Source organism: Bombus huntii, chromosome 5 (genome assembly GCF_024542735.1).
Source record: "Bombus huntii isolate Logan2020A chromosome 5, iyBomHunt1.1, whole genome shotgun sequence".
Lineage (NCBI taxonomy): Eukaryota > Metazoa > Arthropoda > Insecta > Hymenoptera > Apidae > Bombus > Bombus huntii.
Window position 1 is genome coordinate 12,536,800 of NC_066242.1, and position 20,613 is coordinate 12,557,412.

The following is a 20,613-nucleotide window of genomic DNA, read 5'->3' on the forward strand; positions in this document are numbered from 1 at the left end:
TAGTCAAAATTTTCGTCATAAATACTAATAACCTAATATATGAATATATTTATGTAGAAATGATGTATGTAAAAAGAATTATAATTTCATAATTTTTTTTACCATTAATCATATTATCGTACTATTCTCCACTAAGTCGTATGTTCTACAAAAATGTCAACTATAATATCTGATTTTCTTAATTTATACGTGATTAAGCATTCTACGCAATACTTGATTAAAATCAAATTTTTAGCGCCATGTATACCGAACGGCGCCTCTATCTGTTTAATGTTAATAGCCATTTTTAAATCAACGTGATAAGTTTCAGGTAAACAAGGATTTAATTCATGCGCGTTCATGTATGTCCTAGAGCAGAAAAATTTCTTTTATTGTATGTGTACGTGATATTCATTGGCAAATGTTTAAACGATGATAAAATTAATACTTAAGGTGATGTAGTTCTTATACCGTCTGGCAGTCGTGAAAGTATCTACGTGGTTCAAAGCACAGTAGTTTGTTAAAATTAATATAAAATGGAAACATTGGAAATCGACGATGAACGAACTCATTTCATAAAATTGCCAAGTGCTGTTGAAGTGTTTGCAAATTTAAAAAATGCTCAAAAATTCGCGATCGACATTGGTATGTATTGTCCTACCATTATTGTACTACCTTTTTTATGCACAAATTTAATTAAGTTAAGAATATATTTTAAATGTTATTAAAAAATTGTGTATATTTATTGTAAATGAACACGATCAGCTATTATCTTTTAATAATACAGTAAAAGATTGCTGTGGCTTTAATTTGATTGCAGGCTTATCTTTGACAAAAATAGCTTATTATTCAACGATTAGTTATCGTAAGGCATTGTATGAGGATACAGGCTTAGGAAATAGTGGAGAACGTGCATACAGAGTTCACGAAGGCAATAGACTTCACTTTGTTAAGTTTGAAACAAGATACATTGAAAATTGTTTGGATTTTGTGAAGGAGAATTTAGTAAATGTTGAGAGGTTTTATGGTAAAAACATTAAAGTGACTGGTGGAGGAGCATATAAATACAATGCTTTGTTACAAGAAAAATTAGGTTTAATGTAAGCATTTTATATAAGATAATATTAGTTATGTTGTTTTGTCGTTCATCTGTTAAATGAATTCTTTATAATTTAAAATCAAATACTTCGAACAAAAAGTGAACACAATTAAAACATTATTTTAGAGTTGATAAAGAAGATGAATTCGCATGTTTAATAAAAGGCTGTAATTTTTTACTTAAAAATATATCTTGTGAAGCATTTGAATTTGAAAGACATGGGAATCCTGAATATAAATTTCAAAAAGCTGATCCTAATATATTTCCATATATGTTAGTAAACATTGGTAGCGGCGTCAGTATTCTTAAAGTAAGTTATAAATATAGTGATTAGTCACCTTCAATGGGTAGGGTATTATTTTTTAAAATTTATATAATACTTTTAGGTTGAATCTGATAAAGTATTTGAAAGAGTTGGTGGTACAGCTACAGGAGGTGGAACATTTTGGGGATTAGGTTGTTTGCTTACGAAAAGAAAGGTATCAGTATTAAATGCAGTCCAATATACATTAGCTTATGTATATAATTTATTGGTTTTTATATTTATATAATATTACTGAAGTACATAAGTACAGTTTTACAAATGTTTAAAAATACACAGGGCTTTGATGAATTGCTGCAACTTGCAGAAAGAGGAGATCACCGTAATGTTGATATGTTAGTGAAGGATATTTATGCAGGCGATTATTCCTCACAAGGTTTATCTGCAGACCTTATTGCATCTTCTTTTGGCAAAGTTACTTATAATGATAAAGGTAAGAAAGTAAACAATTATTGATAGGATGCTTAGGTATTTATATCTTTATTTATGTTTTGGCTTCATGGCTTAGAAAAAGAACTTGGATTATGTATTTCTAGTTCTCACTCATTCCTATATAGCACCTAGAGTATTCAACACAACCTGAGACTCACATCTGTCTGCACTATCTCAAAACATATATCCCCTCTTATATGTAAAAACTATAGATTACACATGTAAATATATCTTCATTTTTCTTAAACTACATGTCGTATGCTTAATTTATTTATTATCACATGTTTTCCTTTGGTTTATAATCATTTCAGTACCTATATTCTTACGTCTTTTCTCGAAAACTCTTAACTATATAAGATCTCTTAAGAAATAAATTCTGTTATTTGGATTTTAGGAAGACCAAAGTATTCTGAGGCAGATCTTGCTAGAAGTCTTTTATTTACTGTAAGCAATGACATTGGACAAATAGCAAGTTTATATGCAACTGTACATAAAATGGATAAAGTTTACTTCGGTGGTTACTTTCTTCGTAACCACCCTCTATCAATGCATACTATTTCATATTCTATCAAATATTGGTCGAATGTTAGTTTCAAACTTCTCATTGTTACGTAATCATAGTCCAAAACAAAATTTTTCTTAAAATAATGATAAACATTTATTAAATTATGTGTAGGGTAAGGTAAAACCTCTTTTCCTTCGTCATGAAGGTTATCTTGGTGCAATTGGGGCCTTTTTGTATGGTGCTGAACAATCTGATGAATATAGTTGGCTGGAAAATTATGCAGGGTCTTCAGGATTTAAAGATTCAATATCTACGAATCTTGGAATTAAAGTAGATCAGTTGGAAATTGATCAAGCAGAAACTGCTGTAACATTTTGTCCACTTTTGAAAGATCCTGCATCTTACAATCCTGATACAACTGATCTTGCTGAGGATAAAGAAGCAAGGTGAGTTATGAATGGTAGATCTTTTAACCATATACAGCAATGTTTAATATTTCTAGAGATTATTGGCTTCAGTGTCTTGAAGAATCAGTGGATAAATTTGTGGCCAAAGCTATTCACAGTCAGCCACATAGTCCAACTGCAAAAGATAGAGCAACAAAACTGAAGGAAAAATATGTTAACAGATTGCGTTATCTACATCTTCAACCATTGTAAGTTCAGCTCAGTAATAAAAGTATACATCATATAAATATATTATAATTCTATAATTTGTAATATAATGTTAAATCATTTTACATTATAGTGCTTATGGAACACTTACAGTCAGAGTATTATTGGATACTATTGAACACTGCATGAAAGAATTCGATTTTCCTGATCCATATCTGCATGTAAGTTTCTAGAAAAGTTTATTTTTACATCAATAATGTTATGATTTTTTTGATATATGTATGTTTAATTAATTTTCTTTATTTTACATATAATCCTTATTTTACATAATAATCTTTATTTTACATAATAATCTTTATTTTACATATAGCAAAAGAAAAAGGAGAATGAAGAAGCCTTAACATATTTAAAAAGTCGTATAGCAGTTCTCGATGAATTGGAAGGAGCAGAAAAAATAAAAGCTTTGATTCTGGGAGTTCTGAGTGGTAATATGTTTGACTGGGGTGCACAAGCTGTTGCAACTTTAATGGAGACAACAGATTTTGGTTTTGCTGAAGCTCAAGCAAAAATACCGGGTACTGTCACAGACTTGTGACATTTATGATCACGATTAATATATTAAAAAAGAAAATCATTAATAAAGATGATATGATATTTTTCTTAAACTTAGGTAGACCTTGGCTACAAGATGATTTGGATGATTGGATAGAGAGATTGAAAACTGGTCCACCTCATAAATGTGCTGCTATTTTCGTTGACAATAGTGGAGTTGATATAGTATTGGGAATTTTACCGTTTGCTCGTGACTTATTACAACGAGGAACAAAAGTTGGTTGTCTTGTATTTTTTCGAATTTGACCACAATATATTTCCTAAATTAAAATAACAATTATTTTAGGTTATACTGTGTGCTAATTCTATGCCAGCATTAAATGATGTCACATATCCAGAATTGGTTGTAACATTACGAGATGCAGCAAAAATATGCAAAGTTATTAGACAAGCTCTGAAAGAAAATCGTTTGTTTGCCATGGAGACAGCTCAAGCTAGTCCCTGTCTTGATTTAAGGTAATCATTGTAATATATATAGTTACAAGATAATTATTTGGAGTTTTACATATTTTAACGAATTATTTGATATTTAATAGCCGACTCAATTTAGATCTATGTCTTGCGATGGTAAAACATAACGTCGATCTTATCGTATTAGAGGGAATGGGTAGAACGCTTCATACGAATCTTTATGCAAAAATGACTTGTGAGTGTCTGAAATTAGCAGTTGTTAAAAATCGATGGTTAGCACTTCGATTAGGTGGTGACATGTATGCTGTAATATGTAAATATGAACGTCCACCAACGAATAATAAAGTTTGTGATATAGAAATAAAAATGAAAGAAGAATGTCCATCAGAATGTGCAGAGAATGCAACGGACATTTGCACGTGTAACGCAAAGGGATAAATGATAAAAACGTATGTGGCTATATTAGATTATGTATAATTATACACATTGAAAGATTTATTTTAATTCCAGAAATTGAAAACTGATACATTAAAGTATTTCTTTATTTGTATTTAAGTATGTATATAAAAAGAAGCGAAAATCTTCGTATACTTATAATTTTGAATGAAAATATTATACAAGGAACATTATTTAAATACTTTTTTATAAAATTTATCATTATTCGTTTTCAATAGAGTAATTATTATACAATTTATACATAGTATTTATGATTGAAGCTTGGTCCTCGGAAATATGTTTTTAATATCATGAAATTTACCAAGCTTCGTGATCTAGCCTACATGTTTCGAATATGAAACGTATTTCAATGTATTTGAATATGAAAATTCTGGTACTGACAAGAAACATTGGTGAATAACTATTAACACCTAGTCAAAAATAATAAAATTATTCGTGATTTAGAGAGAAGATGATATAAAGGAAATAATGACGACCAATTATAATGATTACAGACCTACATCATATAAATACTGTACAGTACATATTCTGTGATAATGTAACGTTCTAATAGAAAGTTACATATTCGTATAAATTAAAACAGTAAATTGATAGACAATATAATAGAATAACACATAAAAAGTAAAACAGTTTAGGATACCAATGTTTTTTGACTTCGAAATTTTTTGTATAGAGATCTATCGCTTCATGTCAAATTAGGAATCTTTGTGTTAAACATATTTTTTTTTGTGAAGAAAGATTCAAGAGGAATATTAGTTATATGAAATTAATGAGCAAGATATGCGTCGCCAAAAATGACCAATTTGTTAGAATACAATTCTGAGATTTTATAGGGAGAAACGAATAAAAAACGAAAATGAATTACAGAAAAAATTGTTGAAACTTAAAATGATGTTAGTATGGTTTACAAATTAAAAACTTCTATGTGAACCATTTGTTAATACTCAATCCATATACGTGTATGTGATATTTGATTTGTTTTGTAAAATGTAAATAAAACGTAAACTTCTTTGAGATTTAATTACAGGATATTTTAATGATCATTAAAAGTAATAATTAATATACAAGTCGAAGAAATTTTGTTTTCACAGTAGCTTCATTTGCGCATTGCTCTAACCAAATAAAAACACAATATTGATCTAACTAAATTTTGTTATATTACATACTTACGATGTTGATCTTTTACTCATATACACTGCTCAAAACAATTAAATGATCGTTTTCCGTGTTTGATTATACTACTTATTTACTAGGTATGTATACTCTTTTTTTTTAATGATTGTCTTAGGGCTAATATTTGTCGCAGTATTATACGAATAACATGTCAATCTATCAAGTCAATAATAGCGATCCGCTAATTATTTTCAGCAGTGTATAATATCTCATTTTATGAATCAAATGCAAATGTATTTTTGAATAATAAATTTCGTACAACATACTCTTACTTCTTTTAGTACCTATAATATGTAATTATTCTATATCCTCTTGAGAGCTATATATACCTTTTTAGGAATGCCTCTATCAGCGAGATCCATAAATCATGTTCATGTTCAATTCGTACCAGTAGATAAAATGGAAATCGAGGTCATGTGGGTACAATCTGTATCGTTCCGTCTATTATGTATATCCGATAAGGAAGTAAAAAGGAGGCTCTTTCAGATTAAAAAAGGACGATTCGGTAAAAGATGTATAGTATAAAGCATTTTCGCGAAGAAAATACGGAAAAGGGAAGCATCGGCTAGTATACCGATTGATAAAGCAAGAAAAAGGTATCAGAAAAAGAATCGGAAGACCAACGAGGAAAGAAGAAAAGTGATTGTATGTATGCGAAGCACGTTCCGCGTTCATTTCTTTTAGCCACATCTTACGCAACGTTCTACAGTTTGGCTTTATTAAATTCCTGTTGGGCGATATTGTCTGATGGTTTGCTTCTAGAAGTCAGTTCATGCGTCGAACGCGATCCAAGAGATTATTTAATCAATTATATATTTCACTTCGATCGGTAGCGTTGCTTTCGGTAGAAATCCTTTCTGCCGCCTAGATCTACTCAGATTTTGTTCAATCTTATACAACATCGAAAATTTTACGATCGTTAATTCGTATTTAGTCGTATTGCAATTATTTTTAATATCCTAATAAATTACAATGTAACAAAATTCACGATAACGTCCATTTGTAATATATATAATATATAATATAATAATAACAGGAGATAATAACAGGGAGAAAATAACAGGAGATGCAGGATAAGGAAAGAATAAATAGAATATAATTTATGCAAATATAGATACGCTAAGAAGCAAAGAGAATCGCGATAACATTTCGAACGAGATGAAATGTTAATTACGGCGATGATTCTCTTTTCTCTGGAACCCTTTGATAGGTTCGCGTTTCATTTGAAATTCTGGCCGAACTGACGATGCATTGAGCTTTAGCTAGATTTATTCGTCCAGAGAATCCTTATAATTATTTGCAAGGGAAATAATAGATCTAGGGGATGTTGACTCAGCTCTAGTAGGGCAACGCAAGACCAGTTAGCAACGAGATGGAATCCTTCTCGACCGGAAGTCGATGTTCCTCGTAGTTTCTAATGCGAAACTCCTGTTTTCGTTGAATCTTCGAAAAATGAAAGATCTATTAGCACTGCCGGGGATATCCAACGTTCAGATCTTTCGTCTCGAATCTTAGCCTAAGTTTCCTCGCAGCTATAAGCGTACGTTTAATGCCAGTGTTCTAACTACGTAATTTCATGCAGATTACGTAGGAGAATATTCGCGTATGCGCTTATTTGTGGCCACATGAACACAATGTTGTCGTTGTGCGCGTAGATATTTTGAGAGCTCTTCGCGTCAGCTTTAATTCCTTCCCAGGGATTCCTCCGCGATTGCGGATTGCACTTGCACCCATGTATCTGACGTGAAACGGTTCCGTAGAAATTACGCTCGCAGTTCTCGAGCGCCGCTACCGCGGCTAGATAGTCGCTACGGTACGAGAATGAAGAACGGGATTAGATAGAAGGTATCCCCGCGAGCTTCACTTTTTCCTTATGAGTATGAGAAAATGTAGTCAAACATAACCTAAAACGCAAAATTCCTGTCAACGAACATTGCTTGAAATTCTCTTCGAGATCGTTCCGTGAGATTTCAGAATGGAAAAAGTATCGCGAGAGAAGAATGAAGAGTGGGTTGGAACGAAACACATTTACGAGCCAAGTTCTTCAATCCTTTTTCATGATACAGCCGAAGAAGGAGAGACGGTTCTACGTTCGATCCTGAGCCACCTATCACATCTAAGCCCTATTGGGTTTCCAGCATTGGGCACGGAATCTCAAAATGCTCGTGTCATCTCGGCACAGAGATGCTGCAACTGTGATCGAATTCCAGAAACTACTACAATCGATGACCTGTGTAACTATTATGAAATTATTGCGATTACTGATGATTTAAAAATCGCAGTTGTATACAGGGTGGTTGGTAACTGGCGGTACAAGCGGAAATATACAATAAAAAATTTTTTTTTTATTTTTCCATCGAGACAACGATCTACAGTGAGATCCGTTATAACGTACCGCACGCGTGCCGAGCCAAAGTTCAAAGTCGATTTTCTCGAAAACAAAGCCTCAAACGAAAAATCTTTATTCTATATTTTCGACTTCTTTTTTCGCGTAGAATCACCCCCTTCCCGCTCGGCACAGAGATGCTGCAACTGTGATCGAATTCCAGGAACTACTACAATCGATGACTTGTGTAACTATTATGAAATTATTGCGATTACTGATGATTTAAAAATCGCAGTTGTATACAGGGTGGTTGGTAACTGGTGGTACAAGCGGAAAGGGGGTGATTCTACGCGAAAAAAGAAGTCGAAAATATAGAATAAAAATTTTTTTTTTTAATTTTTCCATCGAGACAACGATCTACAGTGAGATCCGTTATAACGTACCGCACGCGTGCCGAGCCAAAGTTCAAAGTCGATTTTCTCGAAAACAAAGCCTCAAACGAAAAATCTTTATTCTATATTTTCGACTTCTTTTTTCGCGTAGAATCACCCCCTTCCCGCTCGGCACAGAGATGCTGCAACTGTGATCGAATTCCAGGAACTACTACAATCGATGACCTGTGTAACTATTATGAAATTATTGCGATTACTGATGATTTAAAAATCGCAGTTATATATATCGATGGATAACTAAGATGTAACATGGATATTTTACAAGTAAACGAAACGTAAGTCGAATACGCCTTTACCATCGGGTTTCAGCTACAATCCTCGAGGATTCGCAGTATCTAATGGATCCTTATGTCGCATCGTCAGGAATTGCATTGGCAACCTTAGACGAGCACTTGGGTAGGAAAATATTGAAAAGGATTCGGTTATCGTTAGACGCTTTTCGCGTTAACTTTTTTCAATCCCGAAGAGGAGAGCGTGTCAAAGGAGATCGAAGGGTTATTGCTAGCTCCTAGAAATGGAATCGATCCGCGACGAATAGGTTTTGTACGAATATCATGCGATCATCTGCGACGAACGATTCGTTAGATTAGACGAAGATTCGAAGATTTCTCAAAGTACGAAATAGTATCGTCACGTTTACTCGATACTTGATTTTTATAAAATGATCTAAGCCAAAGTAACATCCACGGCAATCTTTCCCGATAATAATTTAATCATTCGTAATTCCTCTTCAATTGTTCATTTATCGTATGTGTACGTCGAATGACGTTATTAAGACGGACACAGCGATAACAGCCGGAGGCTGATAGATGAACGGTGGCAAGTTCGCATCGATAAATTTGCTAAACGACGAGGAAATGATGAATCGTCGTTCCGTTTTACCATCGCCGCTCTAATTACGTTAATTTCGCAATTAGAACACGCTCTCGTTCGCGTAAGCTTATCTATGCCAGGGATGCGGAGGATTTTTTTATCGTCTCTCTCGTTACCGAAATGAAATTCGTGACGCGCTACGCGAAATATCGTGGTAATTATCAATTTGTAACGAATTCTTCGAATCTGGAAGAACGCGAAACAATTCAAGTATTACGACTCGTTCGTCGCTTTCTCAGGTATCGATGGAATTTGCAGAGAAATGTTACACTCTGCGTTATTAAGCTGTATTATCGCCGTATGAATGGATGAAATAATTCCATTCGATGGAAACTCGACGATTTAAGTCGCGGCATCGCGAATAATCCTTAGAAAGAAATAACGACGATGGATCGGACGATGGTATTTCGGTTTCGATCCCGTTCAGCGCCAAGTTATTAAAAGCTATCGCCGGTCCCCAGTGTTGTTGATGGTCAACAGACGTTGCGGAAGTGCACCAAGAACAATGGTGAACGTCGGGGGTACCGTTTCGTTCCATTCTTGTCCGTTTTCGCACGATACGGTTCGGTTATGTGAAATTAGTTTTGACAAGGCGATCCCCGAGCGAAACGGAAACGTAGAAGAATTTGTTTTCATTTGCGCGTCACATTTTATCGCGCGTTTCCTGCAACCAGAATTATTCGTTAGTTCTCTGTCGTGCTTTTTTCTTTTTCTTTTTTTTTTCTAAATGTACAAAAAGATGTTCGTTCTTTAACGAACGATTCCTATAATCGCGTGCTTTTTGAATGTTTTGGCAGCTGTTATTAAAGCTCGTATGTATCTTTGAATAGCAGCGTAGCGAATAAAAAAAAAAAAAAAAAAAGAAAGGAGGAGAAAGAGACACAGAGAGTAAATGTGAACACGTGAAAACACGTGAAAAAAGGTTGCTTGTTCACGTGTGCCGCATGTAAGCGCTTATGAAAGAGCCTGGTTTATGAGTATGGCTCGGTTTTAATTTCGCCGGGATGGCAGCTGTTTATTACGATTGCACCGTGATAAACGCAGCCCTGCAATTCTCAGATTTGTTTGCACGGAGAATGAAATGGGATGTAGGTACGCGCATTAAGATAATTTCATGAATCGCGAATGGATTATTTTCCTAGAATCTTTAATCGTTTATGTTCGATATTCACGCGATACGACCATATTTATTCATATTGAATTTTAATCAGACACACCGTTTCGCATCCATTCGATATTTTGCAATGCCACGTCGCAGATCATTTCTCCATCGTGGTATTATTTCACATTACTATTTAACGATATTATTTAATTCCATCCGAGCGTATTTCCATAGGAAGAACGATATTTTTAATTCTATAATCGATCTCTTCGTTTCCGTAAACGGTATGCATATTTGCGAAACGTGCGCCAAATAAAAGAGGAAATATGAAGGTTTATGCACGACCAAAGTTCACCCTTAATGTTCCCTTGAACGGAGTAGTTTATTGCGGTTTCATCTTCGCGAAGATTTACGCTTCGCCTTGGTTTTCTTTACATCTGCGCTCCACCTCTCGTGTCGCCAGGATTAACGGTGTCGTTAAAACGACCGGAATTACCTATTCCTGGCAGTGGGCGAAGTTTTAATTCCCCGTCTGCGGAATCATCGGCGATGATCGAACAATAAAAGCGTAATGAATAATAAACGCCACGTTTTATCGTTCGCCACGGCCAAGATTCTCATTGTTGCGAATTTGTATCATCGATTTTACGATCATCGTCTCCGTAGTAACCGCTTTCTAACGAGCCTTTTTCGCCAGTAATAATTCCACTTAATAGTTACTTACTCTATCGATCGAGCTTTCAAATTTCCTTTGATTAAAATTACATGTATTCGCTGTATTAAAACGATCGTTTCTCTCTCCATCAATGGCAAATGGAGATCGAAATCGGTTTCGATATCGCGACGTTTCTCTATCACTGTTCTCAACAATATCACATTCCTGTGATAATTTCATTTTGTTGTTATTCGTTTTCATATACGGACGGTGTCACACGATTCTACAATTGGAATTTCCGAAATTCCTTGTTTAATTCGCGTGCAACATACGTATAAATTATTTTGTTAAAGAACATAGGTAAAATTAAAACGGCGAGATACGCGGTAGAACGATATTCGTCGTTACAAATGATAAATCGTTCGGTTAGGAGTTTGCGGAGACACGGTTCTCCGAGTTGGTTCTTGGTAATTGCGATTTTCCCCAGTGAAATGTCATCGGTGGATTAATTAAAAGCAGTCTAAGGCTTGGACCTGGCATCAACGCGAGAAACAACCAATGCAAACGCCTCCAGAGAGTTGCAGAACATTTCACGCGAACCTCCACCACAATTGCCGTGCGCTTCTGGAAACTTCCCCTCCCATTGGAACCTGTTGATGCCACTTCTGCCGATGTTTTTCTGCGCGCTGTGCCTCCGTTTCAACCCTCGAGCAAATATCGCTTGCTCGAGAACGCGCTGCATTTTCACCCCAGAAATCTCTCTTCTGTTGCTAACCGCGTTTCCCCGCGGTCAACCCGATCTTTTCTGCTTATATTTCTATAGAAGAAGCTTGAGAATTCGCAGAGAACAGGTCATTTCGCCGATCTTGTACGATTCGAATAAACGGAACACGTTCGACTGCGCCGCGGTGCTCGAGAATTTTTTATGTCTCAACCACCAGCCTCGAGTAATTGTCTTCGTAAGAATATAAATGTGAATAAAAATTCGCGGTCTGTTAATCGCGCGTGCAGTGCCGAGTATCTTAATTCCGTCATTCGTTATCATCGCTCTTTGTACATTTCGAGGATCATTCTCGTAATTCGTCGTATCGTTACGTGGATCTTGTCACAGCAATGTGCAGATCCTAGAAACGTCCGCGCGTCGCACAACGCAAATTTCACTATCTATTGGGTTGGCGACTAAGCGATTGCGGGTTTTGTCATTTAGTTGCCAACCCAATATACCAGTTGGTAACTGGTGGTACAAGCGGATAGGGGGCGATTCTACGCGAAAAAAGAAGTCGAAAATATAGAATAAAAATTTGTCGTTTGACGCTTTGTTTTCGAGAAAATCGACTTTGAATTTTCGCTCGGTACGCGTACGCTGCGTTATAACTGATCTCACTGTAGATCGTTGTCTCGATGGAAAAACTGAAAAAAAATTTTTATTCTATATTTTCGACTTCTTCTTTCGCGTAGGACCACCCCCTTTCCGCTTGCACCACCAGTCGCCAACCACCCTGTATAGTATACAACCACCATCGATGAAGATGAATCAGCGAAAATGCACTTTTGAAAACTACCGCGCTCAGTTCTCCGACGATTTCTCTTCTTCATTAACGTTAAAAGTCACACGGCTGCATCGAATCAGTGAGACGCGACGAAGAAACGTAGAACGTACGAGTTCTCTTCGAGATTTCGCCACGAAACACAATCCTGTCGCGTTGGTCACTCAACTTAACGCGCAGACAGATGCACAGTCGCACGATTCGTTACAATTTTGTCGCGCGTGTTCGAAATTTATTTCGCGATGTACATCGACCGTGCTAACACGATTAATCTCGTCTTATTAAACGGCGTAAGTAATTGGCGGCAGCCGTGTGCACGAGCATGCAGGGATATTAATTAAATTTGTTTCTACGTTCTCGCAAGATTATGCGGGGTGACCAACTCGCGGCCGCATCCGAGTGCTCGTTGCGCAACTTGCATCGGTTAATTACATCTAACCGGATTAAGGGGTGGGTTGTGCACATTCTACGAATACCGAGAAGGCCGTTACGCTCGGATCAACGAGCTACGGACTGCCGAAAATCTTTTGAAAATGATCCGAATATTCGGAACCGGCTGGCTAATTTCCGATTAATTATAATAGATGTTGGGTAACAATGAATTCTCGAAGGAACGGGAATGCATGCTCCGGATCAACGCCGTGGTAGTCGACCATTTTCATTTTCTCTTGAAAATGGAGAAAAAGCCGGCAGATATGGTCCAGTATGGAGAGGCTTTATCTTTCCTCCGGTATTGTTGAGAACAACAATTTTTTTCCTTGTTTCATGGATCCAGTTTCGTCGTTCTTCCTCTTTCCAGCGTATCCCCGTACTGTTTGGCGCAGCTAACATTTTTATCAATGTCCACCGCGTAACCGCGACCAGATAAACAATTTTTCTTGCGCCCTACGAGTGCTTCTCTTTCGTTTCCTCTTCTTTCAGAATCGGTTAGAATCGGTTATTGGTTATCGAATTGCTCGCCCTCGATTCGACGAAGACTCTCGATCGAAATTGAGCGCGTATGTTCGATTAATAATTGTAAATATCTTTTGATAGAATTGCTGTTGTTCGTTTCTCAACGTTGCTTCTTTCCTTTTCACCTCCCCTTCTCACCAGAGGAATTGCCTCGTCTCGTCCAATTTATTTCTACGAGGAAAATTCAAGACGACATCGGTGAGTTTGATACCTGTTCCCGACGATCTAATTAAACGCTTTATGAAACGGTAAAGCATTATTTCCTGAAGAATTTCTATAGCAATCGATGCGAGTTTTCCTCTGTTTCACAAAGAAATCAATAGCGGTATTCTTGACGCGCGTTGTCCTACAAGTGTTCGATATTTGTAATTTAAATACATCGGAGCTTTTTCTTGCCAGGTGTCTCCGTGATAAATGATCCCCTGTTTCTGCCTGGCAAGTCATATACGTTCAACTTTTTCCTGCTGCCAAGAAAAAGGAAGGAAAGCGGAGACACGCGACAAAATAACGCGACGACGTGACATAAACGTAATGACGAGCAGCCTAAGTTGGTGAAACGAGGCATAGTCGAGAGGAACACGTACGAGCCAACCGACAGCCAGCGGTCTAATTGGTCTTAATCGGTGATTCAGACGATTATGTCAGCATCGAGCTGTTCTTTTCGCACAGCCATGTTCTTCCTTCCTCGTCAAGGCCGCTGTTAATTCCCAAGAAGATCAGTTAGTCGGTAGCGTTGAGTTTTTGAACTGAGACAGAGACGTGCTCGTTGCGAGCTCGTCGTCGTTTCTCGTGCGATTTGTCACAAAAGTATGACGATCACGCGTGATTCTCGACTGTTGTGCTGTCTGGCAATAATTCATTCGTAACGTAAATTATATGAATTTCCAGGTCAGCTTCTGTTTACGTTCTTTCAGCGAGTGATTCTTTTCTCGTGAAATCTACTTAACGCGTTCTGCGATCCACATTGAGGAAACGTAAAATAAGTTTCGCTAGAATTGTACATTTATCGTGGAATATCTGAAAACTTCTGGCCTTTCACTTTAATAATAAAAACGATCTATGTATGTTCTACCCTATTCACCGATATCATGATATATTCACACCACGGATGATTAAAAAATCATCCATAAAGTTTTCAAAGCATTTTTCATATAACCGGTGAAGCGAAGTTCTATGGAAAGAATTCCAGGCGAAATTCTAAGCCAAATCACCGCGGACCGGAATTCATTATCCACCACGTACGGTAGCCAACCTGCGGTGGTTAACGAGGCCAAAATCAGAGACGTGGGCAACGGAAAAAGCGACGGGCAAACGGGACAGGACGAGAGAACTAAATAAAACGACAGAAATGACGAGAAAGGAGAAGCATTGGGTAGAGGCGGTTTTCGCCACCGGCACGGAATTTCGTCCGTGCGATGCACGGGAACAAGAGTCTGGGTGGCGACGTGCACGCAAATAAAATCAAAACCCTCGACGATGCCCTACCGATTCCACGTTCCACCGGGTTACACGGTACAGAAGCGCTTCTCTTCTCTTTTTGCCTCTTTTTCCTTCGTAGAGAGCCGCGTGGTAACGTCAATATACACCCGCGTCGTTTCGTTCATGCGCGTCACTCGGCTATGCGATTCGCATACTGACAGGTCAGATTTGAATCCCACGACCGACATACAGGGTGTCTCGAGAGAACGGACCTTTTACTCCAAGCGATTCAATCTGTTTGACGCGTTATTGCAAGAAGATCGCGATTATACGTCGGACGATTGGCGGGCATCGAATTAGAGCCACGTATGGAAATTACGTGCGCATATTGCCAGTAACGTTGCCAGTAACATCGAGTGAAGAGGACGTATCTGAAAAATAGTTTATCGTAATAGCGTTGAGGTTATTCGATGTGTAAACAGAGAAAACTCGTGGATAGATTGTAAGGCAGAAAATATATTTAAATAGAAGTGTAATTATAAGTAAGAATACAATTTGAGCTGGTCCAGATCCGCACGCTAGCTGTGTTACCCAATAATTGAAAACCCCGAAGCCAACGTCGCCTGTCTACTGTTTATGGTCTGTCTTCGTCGCAGTCTTTTGTCTACGCGCTGTCGATGGCTTCGGTGCTTGAGAAAACTAAAAAGACCAGACGTAGAGTTTTCTTAGAAGTGGTAACCACTTCAACAAATAGTATGTACGTTAAATAAAAAAATGGCATCCGCATCGAAACTGAACAGTTTTTAATAACAGTTTTTATTTCAAACGTATATGAAACCGATACCTGCTTGATAAATGCTCAAAACGATCTTTTCAACAGATTTCGATTCAGAGTGGTTGATGATACATTGACAGTACATCGGAAATAAGTTCGAACATTGACCAGACTCGAATTTTCTATAAACAGTCTCGACTCGTTCCTTCTTTGAAAGTTTTCCTCGGGCCAAGCATCGACTAGATAATCCTATATATATCCTTCACAGGGTTATCGACAGCAACTAAATAAGTATATTAAAATTCAGTGTGAAATGTCTCGGCTGGGTAATACGGCTACGAAATAAACGGAGTATCGTAATCCTTTAAACTTCTTCCTCGATGCCTCGTACAGGGTAATCGCGCTCTAAATTACGCCAGTCTCGCCATTAGCCTTCGATTCTCTCCGTCTATTACTCGTCCACGTTGAGGCAGTTAATTACATCCGCAGCGACGATAACAACGGCGGTTAGGTAGAAGGCGAGCAACCGTATCGAAGGAAAAGAGAAGAGAAGCAAAGTAGATTGGTTATTTGTCTATTTAGTTAGAATCGACGAGACTGATCGAAGATGAGTCGCGAACCATCCACGTGTAAGGGAATTGCTCACGATCAAGCGAGTATCACGCCTCCGCAAATTTTCTACGGATGGCCGGATGGATGGACCCATGTCCCTGTCAGGTGAACGTGTTCGTCGATCGGTCGTAAGCCTCGTGCACGTGCGAGCTGCGTGTGTGAGCGCGCGCTCGTGCCACAGAACATCAGGATCGTAAACAGTTTACAGCGGCGCGATTCCACGTGACAACGACAATGGCAATGAGCAGATCGTTCAACCTTATCGGGTGTGTACTTAGCCGAAAATGATGTCCACCCGCGGCTCTTTTAGCCCGTTGGCCAGGCATAATGGACGTCGGACCGATTTCGACTCCGCGGTTTCATCAGGATCGCTGATACTACCGGCTTGCAAGCTCGTTTCGTTGTCCACTGGGTTACCGTTTACCATTAGTCGCTGTAAATGGCGAGCCGAGATTTTCCAAGGTCGATTTGAACCAGAAAAAACGTCGTTTACTTATTTATGGATAGAATAACTATTCTGATTAGATCTTCTAGAATCTTCTAGATTAGAATCTATGCAGGCTAATTGTACGACATTTATTGCGAACGTACACCGTACAAAGATAGCAAAATTATCATTTTTTCTTTTATTAACTCCATTCATATAGTTACACTTTGTTCCTTTGACGTTAGAAACTACTTATGCGTTTTATATATTTTTGCTCACTCGTACTCATCCTTTCATATCGTGTCATTTCATAATGCGATGTATGGTACAGTATACTCATAGAATATATGACATATGTATATATAATTAGAACAATATAAATATATATAACGAAGGTCTTTTGTTAATGGGTGTGTATCAGTCAATTGCCGTTTTATTAATATGCTGATCGATTCGATATTTATATTTTGCACTGTGTTCTTGCACCTCACTCGGTATAGTAATTCAGCGATTTTCTGATGTCTTCGTTTGACGTATCATGCGACTGGTCTAATCATCCATAAAATTGCAAAATTACGACGTGTAAGGATTTGACACGTAACGCGTTACGCTCGTTTCGTAAAATAAAACATTTCGTTGATACGTTTACTCTTTCACTCTGAGTCGCACGGACATTTAATCTGGACTCTGGATTTTAATTCTCTTAATTCAACTGCAACTCTTAACTAGCCCCGCTATTTAATTTCGTCCCGTGATATTTTTTCTTCTTGTCACCTGTAACCGTTTTCCAGATATACTAGCTCGGCTAGTAGCTCGGCCCAGTTACTCGAAAGACCTTGTATTTTCATCTTTCAACGCTTTATTTCATACACTTGCAATTCGCTCTACGTAAATTCGATCATTTCCATTATGCAAATACTGTGTAACGTATATTATTTTTGTTGCAAGATGGAAGTCGTTGTTACAAGGATTTAGCTTACCAAGGTACCGGCTAATATATCCGTATTACACGCGCCGACGCCACGTATACGCTCATCGGCAAACAAGCTAAGCATCGGTAGATTCTATTGTTATAATGCGTGCATTACGCGCATTGCATTACGCATATGACCGCGGCTACGTGATGTGGGTTATGCTGATTCTTACTGCCGTTTCGCAGCGCTCATTACCAAATTACGAGTAATTCCATCCACTTTACCGTACAGAAACATTAGTCGGTTAGCCGTGTATCTATCCGAGACAAACATCAAATCATTACGCCACCGATCCTTTTCGATAATCGCGCGCACACGGCTTACAGAAACTCATTCCTTGTGCACCTTCCCTATTTTGCTTCGTTATGTACGAAGATATACAGGGTGAATTACTTTAATATTTAAATACGTAGCTCGCTTCCAACGACGATACATGCATGGGCTCTTCGTTGGCGATAAATGTGACATACGCCGCGCTGCTCTGAATCTCACCCTTTGTTCGCGTTGCATTATGCGCGCATATGAATTGTAAATAATAACAGACTGTTCGCCGTGATCCTCTTCCACCCTCTTTCGTACCGCCGTGGTTGTATTTCGCGATAAAGCTTATTGTACGCTACGTTGAATCCCGTCTAGCCAATGCCGCGACAGCATTGTGCCAGCTCGACTTCTATTTCTTTTCCAATCGCTTGTCTTTTTTAATTAGTATCGCTTTGCATTTTATACACTGCGAAAATATGTATTTGGAAAATTCGGTGGAACGGCGGACGGTGATGGACGGCGGGTAGCTCTTAGCTGGTTTTTCAACCACTTCATAGACCCCTGTAGACGTTTATCTTTACGCTCTGCTACCCTGTCGATCGATCATGGTCGACAGAGGCCCAAACGCAACGGCAATAACCGATATCTAACGCCCTCCATTCACGATGCGGATCAATGCCACGGAACTGATGAAAAGCAAACCTCGTTGCGATGCTCGTGCTTGATGCAAGATACTCGGAAATGTTGCAAGATACGAAATTATCGGACGCAGGTGTTTAATTCTGCTAGTCGCTTTTATGTCGACAAAACGTTGCTGCAAAATCTTCCGAGCTAGAAAAACTGGCTGTAATCCGGTCTAATGTTACAACGTTAAGTTATATACGCAAAAGTAGCGCAACGAACTAGTCTAGTAGCAAGTTTCGTAACTCGTTTTGCTTTAAAATAACACTGGCCGATATTATACGTTATTGTTCAACCTGTAGATTTTCCATAGGAAGAATAAAAGAAAAAGGCAACTTGTATGAAATTTAGGAAATTCTCCTAAAGTCGTTCGCTCTTTGTCTTTTCTTGGTATATCCTGAAACTCTCTTCAAGTAAGAAAATAAAATAGATATTCCGTATTACTAGCCTATCTTTTATAACCGGACTTTCGACGTTGTTACAAAGTTCAGCGTTCCAACAACGTTCGAAGACTAAAAATGGCAATGTTTAGTTTCAACGCTGGTAATATTGTTACGGAGCTTATACCGTTGGAATATGTTCTGGACCATTATGAAACAGTTTGTAACAAGGTTCTAAAGCTCAAAATTGCTGCAGGGAACTCAATAATTCGGATAACGACGTTACGTGTGTAAAATTTGCCTCGTGTGACCCGGACACGTTGTGTAACGAAAGCGGAAAGCTTGAAAACTCTCGCAAATATTCAACGATGTCGCAAGACTCACGATCAACGTAGTCGTTCGATGTGCAGGGTTCAATGACTTACGTTACATACAGGTATATCGAGAAAACATATCCATGATATTCTACCTGATGTTATTCATCGCTTTCCAGCTAGAATTCGAGGGCCAGCGGATACGATACCTCTGGAAATCCATTTGCAACGTCGACCAAGGTTTTCTACCGGCTTTATCAAGGTGTGCACGAACGCTCGTTCCCTACAAACGATGCCACGTACACTCGTGTTGCGATACTCGTGTCAACTTGCAGCTTTTCGTGGCACACGCCGTGTTGCCTGTAACGAGCGCGTTTCCCGCACGCGTAAGTACCTACATGTCACAGGGTTGCCGACTCGCGTTAAATTTCTTTGAAACGTGCCTGGCCTCGCGCTAATTGTCTCTGTTCTAACGACGAAACCTAATCTCTCGGTAAACGGTCTCGTTCCTCGAAGAAAACCAGCTTGGACCCTAATTAAAGGGGATTCAACGTCAACGGTGATACTTGATCTTTGTTGGCATACGGGAAGGGGTAAACGCTTGTGAAGCTTCAAGAATGTTTAAAATTTATGCACATTACGGTTCATAAGCGGACGCTATAGTAGTTTCGCTGTTAGCGAAGAGTAAATAAGAAAACGATGGTTAAAAGCGGTAATTATTATCGAATAGCGGTAATTATGCGAATTGTTTGTGTAAATTTATATATCTACGAAGAGAACTAAGAAGACGGGATTTAAGGAGCTTTCACTCATTAAATATTGTAACGAGTATGATAGCCTTCCTTGAATATCCGATACTTTGAATATTCTGTGCATTTTCGCACCTTTGATTTCTCCATAAAATTCCTATACAGTGTTGTGTATTTTCAATAATTTACAGGTGAGTGGAAACTTTTTCCACGATCGAAGCTCGGATGTCGTGCAATGGTAGGGAAACACCCGGAGGTTACGGCAACGTGCAAAGAATACAATTTGTCTACAAAATTCGTAATATCGTGGCATACGCGTAAAGTGAAATGAGAAACGATGTATGCAGACTTGTGCGCGTAAGGACTTGACTTCCGAGAGTAGACAAGTTTAAATTTGATCGGTAACTTTAACTTTCTCGTTAAGAATCTTCCAGTGCTCTCCTTGTTACGTCGTTTCGCGTAATATTACCTCGAAATAGCGTACGGTGGTATCGAGAGATTTCCATTTG

General features: G+C 38.1%; 1 protein-coding gene across 5 annotated transcripts; it reads left to right on the forward strand.

Annotated features, from left to right (window-relative positions):
• The first annotated feature begins 153 nt into the window (after positions 1–153).
• LOC126865591 (4'-phosphopantetheine phosphatase) lies at positions 154–10,130 on the forward strand. 5 transcript variants are annotated; one of them, XR_007689597.1, is made up of 15 exons: positions 241–624; positions 800–1,079; positions 1,205–1,388; positions 1,465–1,557; positions 1,680–1,833; positions 2,227–2,417; positions 2,509–2,783; positions 2,840–2,992; positions 3,085–3,172; positions 3,322–3,526; positions 3,622–3,779; positions 3,850–4,019; positions 4,100–4,423; positions 5,941–8,226; positions 8,599–10,130. XR_007689597.1 is itself a non-coding variant. In XM_050618313.1 (14 exons), exons 2-14 carry the CDS (start codon positions 516–518, stop codon positions 4,410–4,412), a joined length of 2,373 nt encoding a protein of 790 aa, XP_050474270.1. In that variant the 5' UTR covers positions 154–310; positions 433–515; the 3' UTR covers positions 4,413–5,868. The 5 variants fall into 5 exon arrangements, 3 of the variants coding, with proteins under 3 accessions (XP_050474270.1, XP_050474272.1, XP_050474271.1); XR_007689598.1 differs by having other exon boundaries at positions 5,941–7,887; XM_050618313.1 differs by lacking the exons at positions 5,941–8,226; positions 8,599–10,130 and having other exon boundaries at positions 154–310; positions 433–624; positions 4,100–5,868.
• Positions 10,131–20,613: the final 10,483 nt, after the last annotated feature.